The following is a 15025-nucleotide window of genomic DNA, read 5'->3' as shown; positions in this document are numbered from 1 at the left end:
CGGTTTTGGTGGAGGGGGAGTTGGTGTATATTGTGGAGAAGATTTTGGATTCTTGTGTTTCGAGACGGAAACTCCAGTATCTGGTTAAGTGGAAGGGTTATGCTCAGGAAGATAATTCCTGGGTCTTTGCCTCTGATGTCCATGCTCCCGATCTTGTTCGTGCCTTTCATATGGCTCATCCTGGTCGTCCTGGGGGCTCTGGTGAGGGTTCGGTGACCCCTCCTCAAGGGGGGGGGTACTGTTGTGAATTCTGTGGCAGAGCTCCCTCCTGTGGTCACAAGTGGTACTTCGGCTGATTCTCTCTGTGAGCTTCCGTTGGTGGAGGAAAGTGGTACTGCGGCTTCTGAGTTTCCTTCCTCAGGTGATGTGGTGAAGTCGTTAGGTGCTGCTCTATTTAACTCCACCTAGTGCTTTGATCCTGGCCTCCAGTCAATGTTCTAGTATTGGACCTGTTTCCTCCTGGATCGTTCCTGTGGCCTGCTGCTCTGCATAGCTAAGTTCCGCTTTGCTATTTTGTTTGCTGTTTTTTCTGTCCAGCTTGTCTATTTGTTTTTTCCTGCTTGCTGGAAGCTCTGGGACGCAGAGGGTGTACCTCCTTGCCGTTAGTTCGGTACGGAGGGTCTTTTTGCCCCCTTTGCGTGGTTTTTGTAGGGTTTTGTGTTGACCGCAAAGTTACCTTTCCTATCCTCGCTCTGTTCAGAAAGTCGGGCCTCACTTTGCTAAATCTATTTCATCTCTACGTTTGTCTTTTCATCTTAACTCACAGTCATTATATGTGGGGGCTGCCTTTTCCTTTGGGGTATTTCTCTGAGGCAAGGTAGGCTTATTTTCTATCTTCAGGCTAGCTAGTTTCTCAGGCTGTGCCGAGTTGCATAGGGAGCGTTAGGCGCAATCCACGGCTGCCTCTAGTGTGGTTGGAGAGGATTAGGGATTGCGGTCAGCAGAGTTCCCACGTCTCAGAGCTCGTTCTATGTTTTTGGGTTATTGTCAGGTCACTGTATGTGCTCTGACTTCTGTGTCCATTGTGGTACTGAATTACCTTATCATAACAGATACATGCTCGGGAGCTGACCTGTAAGTCAACCCCCATGCACGTTCATAAGGAGGGAGGTGTGGTGAAATATGTGTGTATATATATATATATATATATATATATATACACACATATTTCACCACAACACCCCCTCCAGATGTGACCCCACAACCCCCTCAGACATAACCCCACAACTCCCATAGAAATGACCCCACAACCCCCCTAGAATGACCCCAAAAAACGCCAGTATTTACCCCACGTCCCCCCACCGGGAGTCAACCCACAACATCCCCGTCAGGAATGAACCCACAACTTCCTCTAGATATGACCCCTTATCCCCCCCACAAGGAAATAACCCCAACCCCCCTAGATATGACCCTATATACCCAAAGAATGAACCCACACCCTCACTAGATATGACCCCACAACCCACCCAAGGAATGAACCCACAACCCCCCTAGATATGATCCTACAACCCCCCAGGAACAAACCTCCAACTCCCGCTAGATATGACCCCACATCCCCCCACCAGGAAAGAAGCCACAACCTCCCTAGATATGACCCCACAACCCCCCTAGATATGACCCCACAACCCCCTAGATATGACCCCACAACCACATTAGATATGACCCCACAACCCCCCTAGATATGACCCCACAACCCCCCTAGATGACCCCACAACCCCCCTAGATATGACCCCACAACCACCCTTGATATGACCCCACACATCCCCCTAGATATGACCCCACAACCCCCCTAGATATGACCCCACAACCCCCCTAGATATGACCCCACAACCCCCTAGATATGACCCCACAACCCCCCTAGATATGACCCCACAACCACCCTAGATATGACTCCACAACCCCCCTAGATATGACCCCACAACCCCCCTAGATATGACCCCACAACCACCCTTGATATGACCCTACAACCTCCCTAGATATGACCCCACAACCCCCCTAGTTATGACCCCACAACCACCCTAGATATGACCCCACAACCCCCTAGATATGACCCACAACCCCCCTAGATATGACCCCACAACCTCCCTAGATGACCCCACAACCACCCTAGATATGACCCCACAACAAGCCTAGATATGACCCCACAACCCCCCTAGATATGACCCCACAACCACCCTAGATGACCCCACAACCACCCTAGATATGACCCACAACCCCCCTAGAGATGACCCCACAACACGCCTAGATATGACCCCACAGCCCCCAGTAATAACCCCACAACCCCCTAGATATGACCCCACAACCCCCCTAAATATGACCCCACAACCACCCCAGGAATGACCCCACAACCGCCCTAGATATGACCCCACAACCCCCCTAGATATGACCCCACAACCACCCCAGGAATGACCCCACAACCGCCCTAGATATGACCCCACAACCCCCCTAGATATGACCCCACAACCACCCCAGTAATAACCCCACAACCGCCCTAGATATGACCTCACAGCCCCCAGTAATAACCCCACAACCACCCCAGGAATGACCCCACAGCCCCCAGTAATAACCCCACAACCCCCTAGATATGACCCCACAACCCCCCTAAATATGACCCCACAACCCCCCTAGATATGACCCCACAACCACCCCAGGAATGACCCCACAGCCCCCAGTAATAACCCCACAACCCCCTAGATATGACCCCACAACCCCCCTAAATATGACCCCACAACCCCCCTAGATATGACCCCACAACCACCCCAGGAATGACCCCACAGCCCCCAGTAATAACCCCACAACCCCCTAGATATGACCCCACAACCCCCCTAAATATGACCCCACAACCCCCCTAGATATGACCCCACAACCACCCCAGGAATGACCCCACAACCGCCCTAGATATGACCCCACAACCCCCCTAGATATGACCCCACAACCACCCCAGGAATGACCCCACAACCGCCCTAGATATGACCCCACAACCCCCCTAGATATGACCCCACAACCACCCCAGGAATGACCCCACAACCGCCCTAGATATGACCCCACAACCCCCCTAGATATGACCCCACAACCACCCCAGGAATGACCCCACAACCGCCCTAGATATGACCCCACAACCCCCCTAGATATGACCCCACAACCACCCCAGTAATAACCCCACAACCGCCCTAGATATGACCTCACAGCCCCCAGTAATAACCCCACAACCACCCCAGGAATGACCCCACAGCCCCCAGTAATAACCCCACAACCACCCCAGTAATAACCCCACAACCGCCCTAGATATGACCCCACAACCACCCCAGTAATAACTCCACAACCGCCCTCCTCACCGGAATTCTGGGCGTCCTCCTACAAGGCCGAAGGACATGAAATCTGCGCCTTTGCTCTTCTTCTGCCCGCTGTAGACCAGCATTCCTGTGGAGATCCAACAGCGTTAGGATGCGCTCATCTGCATCTAACATTGGCGAATGCAATGGGAGAAAGAAATCGCAGTGTGCCGCTAAAAGGGACGAAATTCACCAATGCAAGTCTATGGGTGCGAGACAAAAAACAAAGCTGCAGGGCACACGGACCATGCATATACCGCCAGATATGTACACACATCTCATAGGAAACCCGACATTTCATCAGCCGAGCACAGTACATGCCGAGCGTGACGAGTCAGGAGAGATGTCAGTGCCATATACCATCACTGCAGCGCACTGGACATGGATCAAGCTAATAAATATAATATTACGCGGTGGGGTCCCCTTATTACCCAGCTGAGGGAAAGCAGACAGCTGAGGGCCGGTGTTATTATTCTGGGAAGGGGCCAATATCCAGCCTATTAATATCAGCTCACACATCTGTGCAGCCTTTACTGGTTATTAAAAAGGTGAGACCCCCAAAAATGACACGTGTTCCCCCCATTTCTAATAACCAGAAGAGGAGACAGCAGCGGGCTGATATTCCTAGGCTGGTTCATGTTGTGCACTCTAGACGTGCAGTCTGTAGAACCCCATGCTTCAGCCTCTTCCTCTTTTATTAGCCTCCATAGTATCAATGTTTTATATGACGTGGGGCGGGCGGCATGAACTCGCCCCCACAATGGGGGTAATGGTCACTCTGTTGCGTTTTTCCCGGCTCTTATACATCGTGCCTGCTTTTCCCCGCATAGCCCTGTGCGGAGCTGGAGACGGACACATCAGATCCCTTCCCACGATTCTGGCTCCGAGCTGAAACGCGTAGCTCGGCCTCCTGTGGATTTCTGATGGTCACCAGCACATTTATCTTTAATATTGGAATAATTAAAGCACATTTTTATAAATATTTTTACACCTTGGTTTGTCATCGCTGGAGATTACTTTCCTCCTTTTTCCACTTGATTACGTCCAAGACTGGGACGGCTCCGAGCGATCTACCTCCACCCGACATCGTGCCTCTAGATGCGCTGAGCTGACTTTCCATTTCCCCATCTCCTTCCATTTGTCAAGCATAAGAATTGGCTCATCAAATTGATTCACCAATTCTGGGGCGGCTTAAGATTGGCGTCATTAGTCTGGGAGGGGGCCAATATCCATGCCCCATTCCAATGCCATTAATATCAGCACACAGCTGTCTGCTTTCCCTCAGCTGGTTATTAAAAGGGGGGGACCCCACATCACTTTGTGCATTTATTTATTGATTTATTAGTTAAAAACAAGTACAGAAAACATCTCACACAGCACGAATGACAAATCACCGACCTCTGTAGAGGCTGTATTAGAGAGCGAGCGTCACATCACAGAGGATTACTGTAAATGCATCACATAACGAGGCCGGGAGAGAAAAAAGGGCCTGACACGCACACTCCTGGCACTCTCTTGACACGCACACTCCTGACACTCTCTTGACACGCACAATCCTGACACTTTCTTGACACGCACACTCCTGACACTCTCTTGACACGCACACTCCTGACACTCTTGACACGCACACTCCTGACACACTCTTGACACGCACACTCCTGACACTCTCTTGACACGCACACTCCTGACACTCTCTTGACACGCACAATCCTGACACTTTCTTGACACGCACAATCCTGACTCTCTTGACACGTACACTCCTGACACTTTCTTGACACGCACACTCCTGACACTCTCTTGACACGCACACTCCTGACACTCTCTTGACACGCACACTCCTGACACTCTCTTGACACAAACAATCCTGACACTTTCTTGACACGCACACTCCTGACACTCTCTTGACACGCACACTCCTGACACTCTCTTGACACGCACAATCCTGACACTCTCTTGACACGCACACTCCTGACACTCTCTTGACACGTACACTCCTGACACTTTCTTGACACGCACACTCCTGACACTCTCTTGACACGCACACTCCTGACACTTTCTTGACACGCACAATCCTGACACTTTCTTGACACGCACAATCCTGACACTTTCTTGACACGCACTCCTGACACTCTCTTGACACGCACACTCCTGACACTCTCTTGACACGCACACTCCTGACACTTTCTTGACACGCACAATCCTGACACTTTCTTGACACGCACACTCCTGACACTCTTGACACGCACACTCCTGACACTTTCTTGACACGCACACTCCTGACACTCTCTTGACACGCACACTCCTGACACTCTCTTGACACGCACACTCCTGACACTTTCTTGACACGCACAATCCTGACACTTTCTTGACACGCACACTCCTGACACTCTCTTGACACGCACACTCCTGACACTCTCTTGACACGCACAATCCTGACACGCACGCTCCTGACACGCACACTCCTGACACGCACACTCCTGACACTCTCTTGACATTCTCCTGACACACTCTCCAGACACGCCTGCGCTCCTGACATGCACACACTCACTCCTGACACACACACTGAGGCTTGTACAAGGAGGGGGATGATGGGAAGAGTGATACCAAAGCCCCTGCACGGAGGGGGATGGTGGGAGTGATACAGAGGCTTCTATAATGATGGGGATGATGAGTTTGATACTGAAGCCTCTATAAGGAGGGGATGATGGGAGTGATACCAAGGCCTCTGCGAGGAGGGGGATGATGGGAGTGATGCTGAACACTGAACGGCTCCGCCCAGGGTTGTTTTGGTGGGGGGAGGAGGTGACACGTCGGGGTCTCAACCCCAGAGGAATCTGCTACAATCACATGGTGTACACAGCAATGCATGATGGGAGTCCTTTCTCGGTTTCTGAGCATGCTGTGACTGCACTCGGGGGGCCGCTGCTCTACAGCACGAGGGTTCACGCAACTCTACAGTAACTCGCTATCCTGAACACTGCAAACATGGAGTCAGCCGGGAGGGCGGCTGTGCAGGCTGACATGCAAGGCCGGGCACTTACCGGAGTACAGGACGAGGGCTGGGGGAGAGAAGAGTAGTACACAGTGAGAGGAGACCTGCACCCGGGAGTCACAGGTCTAATACCATGGAGGGGGTCTTTACAGTAAGAGCGACGGTGACTGATATTACAGTCAGTCATCAGAGATGCTCATACAGGAGCCGCAATGTGCGGCAATAACCATCCCCACCGGCAACTCCTCCAGGACTCGTAGAGGAAAGCTCCATCATTACCCCAGACCCTTCACGGTGTATACAGAATATATACAGTGCACACAGAATATATACAGTACACACCATCGCCGCGCTCTTACCATCGGCATAGTCTGGCCGGAAGGTGATCTTTATATCAAATTTCTTGTGGGCATCTTTCAGGCTTGGCAGAGCAAGGTGGGAATGACCGGTGAAATACGGCACAACCCTCTCTGAAATATATGAAGAAAAACAGAAAAGATGATGGATGGCCCAAGAGCCGGACCTGTGCTGAACAAGACAAGGCCCCGGAGCTGGACCTGTGCTGAACAAGACAAGGCCTCGGAGCCGGACCTGTGCCGAACAAGACAAGGCCCCGGAGCCGGACCTGTGCTGAACAAGACAAGGCCCCAAGAGCCGGACCTGTGCCGAACAAGACAAGGCCCCAGAGCCGGACCTGTACCGAACAAGACAAGGCCCCAGAGCCGGACCTGTGCCGAACAAGACAAGGCCCCAGAGCCGGACCTGTGCTGAACAAGACAAGGCCCCAGAGCCGGACCTGTACCGAACAAGACAAGGCCCCAGAGCCGGACCTGTGCCGAACAAGACAAGGCCCCAGAGCCGGACCTGTGCCGAACAAGACAAGGCCCCGGAGCCGGACCTGTGCAGAACAAGACAAGGCCCCAGAGCCGGACCTGTGCTGAACAAGACAAGGCCCCAGAGCCGGACTTGTTCTGAACAAGACAAGGCCCCAGAGCCGGACCTGTGCTGAACAAGACAAGGCCCCGGAGCCGGACCTGTGCTGAACAAGACAAGGCCCCAGAGCCGGACCTGTGCTGAACAAGACAAGGCCCCGGAGCCGGACCTGTGCTGAACAAGACAAGGCCCCGGAGCCGGACCTGTGCTGAACAAGACAAGGCCCCGGAGCCGGACTTGTGCAGAACAAGACAAGGCCCCGGAGCCGGACCTGTGCAGAACAAGACAAGGCCCCGGAGCCGGACCTGTGCTGAACAAGACAAGGCCCCGGAGCCGGACCTGTGCTGAACAAGACAAGGCCCCGGAGCCGGACCTGTGCTGAACAAGACAAGGCCCCGGAGCCGGACCTGTGCTGAACAAGACAAGGCCCCGGAGCCGGACCTGTGCCGAACAAGACAAGGCCCCAGAGCCGGACCTGTACCGAACAAGACAAGGCCCCAGAGCCGGACCTGTGCTGAACAAGACAAGGCCCCAGAGCCGGACCTGTGCTGAACAAGACAAGGCCCCAGAGCCGGACCTGTGCCGAACAAGACAAGGCCCCAGAGCCGGACCTGTACCGAACAAGACAAGGTCCCAGAGCTGGACCTGTGCTGAACAAGACAAGGCCCCAGAGCCGGACCTGTGCCGCACAAGACAAGGCTCCAAAGTCAGACCTCTACAGAACAAAACACGGCCCTGGAGCTGGACCTGTGCCGAACAAGACAAGGCCCTGGAGCCGGACCTGTGCCGAACAAGACAAGGCCCTGGAGCCGGACCTGTGCCGAACAATACAAGGCCCTGGAGCCGGACCTGTGCTGAACAAGACAAGGCCCCGGAGCCGGACCTGTGCTGAACAAGACAAGGCCCTGGAGCCGGACCTCAGCAGAATAAGACACCACCCCAGAGAAGGACCTCTGCCGGACAGGACATCGCCCCAGAGAAGGACCTCTGCCGGACAGGGCATTGCCCCAGAGAAGTACATCTACTGGACAGGACACCTCACCCGGAGAAGGACCTCTGCCGGACAGGGCATTGCCCCAGAGAAGGACATCTACTGGACAGGACACCACACCCGGAGAAGGACCTCTGCCGGAGAGAACACAGCCCCAGAGAAGGAACTCTGCCGGACAGGACACCACCCCAGAGAAGGAACTTTGCCGGACAGGACACCACCCCAGAGAAGGACCGCTGCAGGACACAACACCTCCCCGGGGAAGGACCTCTGCCGGACAGGGCATTGCCAAAGAGAAGGACATCTACTGGACAGGACACCGCACCCAGAGAAGGACCTCTGCCGGACAGGACACCGCCCCAGAGAAGGACCTCTGCCGGGCAGGGCATTGCCCCAAGAGAAGGACCTCTGCTGGACAGGACACCTCACTGGGAGAAGGACCTCTGCCGGACAGGACACTGCACCCGGAGAAGGACCTCTGCCGGAGAGAACACAGCCCCAGAGAAGGACCTCTGCCGGACAGGACACCACCACAGAGAAGGACCTCTGCCGGACAGGAGACCACCACAGAGAAGGACCTCTGCAGGACACGACACCTCCCCGGGGTAGGACCTCTGCCGGACAGGACACCGCCCCTGGGTAGGACCTCTGCCAGACAGGACAATGCCCCTGGGTAGGACCTCTGCTGGACACGACACCGCCCTGGAAAACACCTCTGCCAAACAGGACACTGCCCCTGGGAAGGACCTCTGCCGGACACGACACCGCCCCTGGGTAGGACCTCTGCCAGACAACACATGGCATCAAAGCCTTTCCCATATCAAGAATTGTCCGTAGATAGAGATAAGGAACTCTGCAGATTCTCTTCATACACCATCTCACCTCGCACTTTCAGCATGGAGAAGGCGGTAACTCTGCCCTGACGGTTGGCGGCGGTGCACACATACGTGCCGGCATCTTCAGGCTTCACAGACGGAATTGTGAGGATGTTATTCTCTATTCCAGCGTCACTGGGGAGGTCGCCCTCCAGCTGTCAACACAGAGGAGAGTCAGACAGCCCAGACATCATATGTATCTACAGGTGTCCACATGTGGTGGTCTTCCCCAGTTACGGGGGGCCCTCCGACTGCCAACACATAGTGGTATATCTTGGGTACCACCGCCAACTGTACACATATGGTGGTGTTTCCTGGTTAATGGGGGGGCCTTCCGACTGCCCACATATGGTGGTGTACCTTGGGTACTGTGTGGGCCCTTTCGTCAGGGCATATGCAGTGGTGTTCCCCTGGTATTGAGGGCTCCTCCGACTGCCCATATGTGGTGGTGTACCCCTGGTGGAGAGCTGCACACTCTGTACCTTAGTCCATGTGATTTCAGGCACCGGGAATCCAGATGCCAGGCAGGGGAAGACAGCGGTGGATCCGGTGGTGATCTCCTTCATCTCCGGCTGGGCAGCGATCTGCGGGACAGCTGTGAAGATGAAGACAATGATGAGTCAGGAGAGTTATCGAGGGGAAGAAGAGGAGGAGATAAAACAAGTACGTCCCCTTACACTGCACGTGGAGGATGACATGGGACTGCACCTCGCCCACGTGATTGGTGACTGTGCAGCGGTACTGTCCAGCGTCTGACTGCTTCACCTGCTCCATCCGCAGCATGCCGCCGCTCACAACGGCATCACTCGGCAGCCGGCCTCCCACTTTGCTCCAGGTGACTTTGGCACGAGGGTCTCCAATAGCAAGACATTCAAACTCCACAGAGTTTCCGGCCAGGACGGTCTGCACCGAGGTGCGGATGTTAATTCTGACTGTCGGCAGCACTGATGGTGAGAAGATGGGCATAGTATGTGGGTGCGTCAGGGACAGACTAGCTCCAGCAGACCCCATCCGGTCCCGGGGTCCTAGAACTCACCTTGGACCACCAGCTTTCCACTGTCTTGGGCCTGACCAAACTTGCTGCTGGCTCTGCAAGTATAGACGCCTTCATTCCTGCGCTCCAAGTTGGTGATCCTGGGGAGAACAAACGGGGTCAGACGTCGGGGTGACGGACCAGACCTCAGGGTCAACACACTGGACCAGACCTAGAGATGACGGGCTAGACCTCAGGGTCAACACACGGGGCCAGACCTAGGGGTCAACACACTGAACTGGACTTTGGGGTGATGAGCCAGACCTCAGGGTCAACACCCTGAACTAGACTTAGAGATGACGGGCTAGACCTCAGGGTCAACACATCAGGCCAGACCTCATGGTCAACACACGGGGCCAGACTTCAGGGTGATGGACCAAACCTAAGAGTCTAAATTTCAAAAAACTGACCGTCACATCCAAACATAGACTAAGTGTGAACAGGTGCTGAACCTAGAGTCACCAACTCATATACAGTCATCGCCAAAATTTTTGAGAATGACACCAAAATTATATTTTCACATGATCTGCTGCCCTCTGGTTTTTATTAGTGTTTGTCTGATGTTTATATCACATACAGAAATATAATTGCAATCATATTATGAGTACCAATAGGTTATATTGACAGTTAGAATGAGTTAATGCAGCAAGTCAATATTTGCAGTGTTGACCCTTCTTCTTCAAGACCTCTGCAATTCTCCCTGGCATGCTCTCAATCCACTTCTGGACCCAATCCTGACTGATAGCAGACCATTCTTGCATAATCAATGCTTGCATTTTGCCAGAATTTGTTGGTTTTTGTTTGTCCACCCGTCTCTTGATGATTGACCACAAGTTCTCAATGGGATTAAGATCTGGGGAGTTTCCAGGCCATGGACCCAAAATCTCTATGTTTTGTTCCATGAGCCATTTAGTTATCACCTTTGCTTTATGGCAAGGTGCTCCATCATGCTGGAAAAGGCATTGTTGGGCGCCAAACTGCTCTTGGACGGTTGGGAGAAGTTGCTCTTGGAGGACATTCTGGTACCATTCTTTATTCATGGCTGTGTTTTTAGGCCGATTCCCTTGGCTGAGAAGCAACCCCACACATGAATGGTTTCAGGATGCTTTACAGTTGGCATGAGACAAGACTGGTGGGAGCGCTCACCTCTTCTTCTCCGAATAAGCTGTTTTCCAGATGTCCCAAACAATCGAAAAGGGGATTCATCAGAGAAAATGACTTTGCCCCAGTCCTCAGCAGTCCACTCCCTGTACCTTTTGCAGAATATCAGTCGGTCCTTGATGTTTTTTCTGGAGAGAAGTGGCTTCTTTGCTGCCCTCCTTGAAACCAGGCCTTGCTCAAAGAGTCTCGGCCTCACAGTGCGTGCAGAAGCACTCACACCAGCCTGCTGCCATTCCTGAGCAAGCTCGGCACTGCTGGTAGTCCGATCCCACAGCTGAAACAGTTTGAAGATACGGTCCTGGCACTTGCTGGTCTTTCTTGGGCGCCCTGGAGCCTTTTTGACAACAATGGAAGCTCTCTCCTTGAAGTTCTTGATAATTGATTGTTGACTGAGGTGCAATCTTTGTAGCTGCGATACTCTTCCCTGTTAGGCCATTTTTGTGCAGTGCAATGATGGCTGCACGTGTTTCTTTAGAGATAACCATGGTTAACTGAAGAGAAACAATGATACCAAGCACCAGCCTCCTTTTACAGTGTCCAGTGATGTCATTCTTACTTAATCATGACTGATTGATCGCCAGCCCTGTCCTCATCAACACCCACACCTGTGTTAATGGATCAATCACTAAAACGATGTTAGCTGCTCCTTTTAAGGCAGGACTGCAATGATGTTGAAATGTGTTTTGGGGGTTAAAGTTCATTTTCTGGGCAAATATTGACTTTGCAAGTACAGTAATTGCTGTTAAACTGATCACTCCGACATTCAGGAGTATATGCAAATTGCCATTAGAAAAAATGAAGCAGTAGACTTTGGAAAAATTAATATTTGTCTCATTCTCAAAATTTTTGGCCATGACTGTACAGTCAAATAAATAATCAGCACACTGCGGCGCTAAAACATGCAAACATGAAAATTTGAACTGCATTACTGCACTAGAAATATGAAAAAATGAAAGCGTTTAGCGCATAAATTGGCCAATTCATGTGGACCTGGTAGCCACGATAAGGCGTCTCTCGTATACCAGGTCCTAGACTTTCTTTTCCTCGCTGAGAATAAACGTCTTCATCTGAATGGGTACCTGTGAGACCTCTTCTTAGACTAAAATTCTCTCTCTCTGTGGAGACCTTTCTAGTGCAGTAATGCAGTTCAATTTTCATGTTTCATGTTTTAGCGCCGCAGTGTGCTGCCTTATTTATTTGACTCAAACCTAAGAGTCAACACACGGAGCCTGACCTTAGGGTGACGGATTACATTTCAGGGTGATGAGCCAGACCTCAGGGTGAACACATGGGGCCAGATCTCAGGATGGCGGGCCAGACCTCGGGGTGATGAGTCAGACCTCGGGGTGAACACATGGGGCCAGATCTCAGGATGACGGGCCAGACCTCAGGATGGCGGGCCAGACCTCAGGATGACGAGCCAGACCTCAGGATGATGAGCCAGACCTCGGGGTGATGAGCCAGACCTCGGGGTGATGAGCCAGACCTCGGGGTGAACACATGGGGCCAGATCTCAGGATGACTGGCCAGACCTCGGGGTGATGAGCCAGACCTCGGGGTGAACACATGGGGCCAGATCTCAGGATGACTGGCCAGACCTCAGGGTGATGAACCAGACCTCAGGGTGAACACATGGGGCCAGATCTCAGGATGGCGGGCCAGACCTCGGGGTGATGAGCCAGACCTCGGGGTGATGAGCCAGACCTCGGGGTGAACACATGGGGCCAGATCTCAGGATGACGGGCCAGACCTCAGGGTGATGAACCAGACCTCAGGGTGAACACATGGGGCCAAATCTCAGGATGGCGGGCCAGACCTTGGGGTGATGAGCCAGACCTCGGGGTGATGAGCCAGACCTCGGGGTGAACACATGGGGCCAGATCTCAGGATGACGGGCCAGACCTCAGGGTGATGAACCAGACCTCAGGGTGAACACATGGGGCCAAATCTCAGGATGACTGGCCAGACCTCGGGGTGAACACATGGAGCCAGATCTCAGGATGACGGGCCAGACCTCAGGGTGATGAACCAGACCTCAGGGTGAACACATGGGGCCAAATCTCAGGATGGCGGGCCAGACCTTGGGGTGATGAGCCAGACCTCGGGGTGATGAGCCAGACCTCGGGGTGAACACATGGGGCCAGATCTCAGGATGACGGGCCAGACCTCAGGGTGATGAACCAGACCTCAGGGTGAACACATGGGGCCAAATCTCAGGATGACTGGCCAGACCTCGGGGTGAACACATGGAGCCAGATCTCAGGATGACGGGCCAGATCTCAGGATGACTGGCCAGACCTTGGGGTGATGAGCAAGACCTTGGGGTGACGGACCGCTCCATAACATTGGGGAGAGCGGTTGGTGCATAATCCTCAGAGTATGAGCGACTCACAGATCAGACGCCAACCTGCAGGAGCGGTGACGGCCCATAAGCAGCAGCGCTGCACACCTGGGCTCTGATGATGGCGGCCCAGGGACATGGTCCTACAATTTTTCATAGGGTGGGAGATCTCTCAATGACCACTGGGGTCCGATCAGCTCCTGAACGGAGGAACTCTGTCTGAATGGTGTGAAGGGGAGGTCGGTGCTCCACGTTCTCTGATGGTCCCACAAACTAGGACTGGACCAGAAGACGTGTGCTCCGTACAGATGGGCCCGCTTCTTAGGGTTGTGATGATCCCAGCAGTCAGTAAATGATCCCCGCAGTCAGTAAATGATCCCCCGCCCGAGCTCTTGGGGTACACGGCGTTCCCGTCACCCAGGGTTAGATCTGAGGGGGGAATGACAAGGTGTCCGGGGTGAGACCCCTCTTACCGGATCCGGGCCCCGTCCAATGTATGATTAGATGGAAGCTCTCCGCCCTCTTTGATCCACTGGATCTTTGCCCGGGGGTCTCCCAGGACGGAGCAGGTGAACTCCGCCGTGTCACTCACAGCCTTGGTGTCGACCTGAGGTGACACCCGGACAGAAAACGGAGCTACAGAGAGAAAAGGGAGAAGTCAGTGACCGCAAAGATCCCGCGGCGAGGAGGGCGATGGCAGCAGGGCATGACCGACCCCAGGATGCGGCCCCCAGCATGGTGGAGACCCCCGAGGTGATAAAACATGGCGGAGCTCACTCACCTACAACACTGATCTGGGTCAGGGCTGCACTTTCTCCAACCTTGTTACTGACGGCACAGCGGTAGGTGCCGGCGTCTGCGGCTGCCGCCTGACCGATGAGCAGGACGCCGTCACGCAGCTCGGCGGAGCGCGACACAGAACCATTCACTTTACTCCACTGGAATTTAAGAGGAGGAGTCCCGTGCGCCAAACACTGCAACCGGATGGGCTCACCGACACTGACGGACAGCTCATCGGGGAGGGTAGTAGCATACGGCGGGTCTGCGGGAAAGGAAAACAGTGGGCACTGAAATCAATCCACACAACACCACATGCACCCCCGTATTCAGAGCCACATCACTGCATGTACCCTGTATACAGAGCCACATCACTGCATGTACCCTGTATACAGAGCCACATCACCGCATGTACCCTGTATACAGAGCCACATCACTGCATGTACCCTGTATACAGAGCCACATCACCGCATGTACCCTGTATACAGAGCCACATCACCGCATGTACCCTGTATACAGAGCCACATCACCGCATGTACCCTGTATTCAGAGCCACATCACTGCATGTACCCTGTATACAGAGCCACATC

The 15025-nt window shown here is 53.6% G+C and overlaps 1 protein-coding gene across 2 annotated transcripts in view; it reads right to left on the bottom strand.

Moving 5' to 3' along the window:
• Positions 1 to 15025, bottom strand: part of HSPG2 (heparan sulfate proteoglycan 2) — a 265969-nt gene that overhangs the window by 47693 nt on the left and 203251 nt on the right. For both annotated transcript variants that reach the window (XM_069741877.1, XM_069741878.1), the window contains 8 exons: positions 14440 to 14700; positions 14132 to 14294; positions 10160 to 10257; positions 9801 to 10067; positions 9606 to 9718; positions 9131 to 9278; positions 6684 to 6794; positions 3336 to 3420 (listed from right to left, as the gene is read on the bottom strand). In XM_069741877.1, coding sequence (XP_069597978.1) covers positions 3336 to 3420; positions 6684 to 6794; positions 9131 to 9278; positions 9606 to 9718; positions 9801 to 10067; positions 10160 to 10257; positions 14132 to 14294; positions 14440 to 14700 — 1246 coding nt within the window. The remainder of the gene's footprint in view (positions 1 to 3335; positions 3421 to 6683; positions 6795 to 9130; positions 9279 to 9605; positions 9719 to 9800; positions 10068 to 10159; positions 10258 to 14131; positions 14295 to 14439; positions 14701 to 15025) is intronic.

Source organism: Ranitomeya imitator, chromosome 10, assembly GCF_032444005.1.
Source record: "Ranitomeya imitator isolate aRanImi1 chromosome 10, aRanImi1.pri, whole genome shotgun sequence".
In the NCBI taxonomy this organism is placed as follows: domain Eukaryota; kingdom Metazoa; phylum Chordata; class Amphibia; order Anura; family Dendrobatidae; genus Ranitomeya; species Ranitomeya imitator.
Note: the sequence above shows the minus strand (reverse complement) of the source record. Positions and strands in the feature narration are given on the sequence as shown.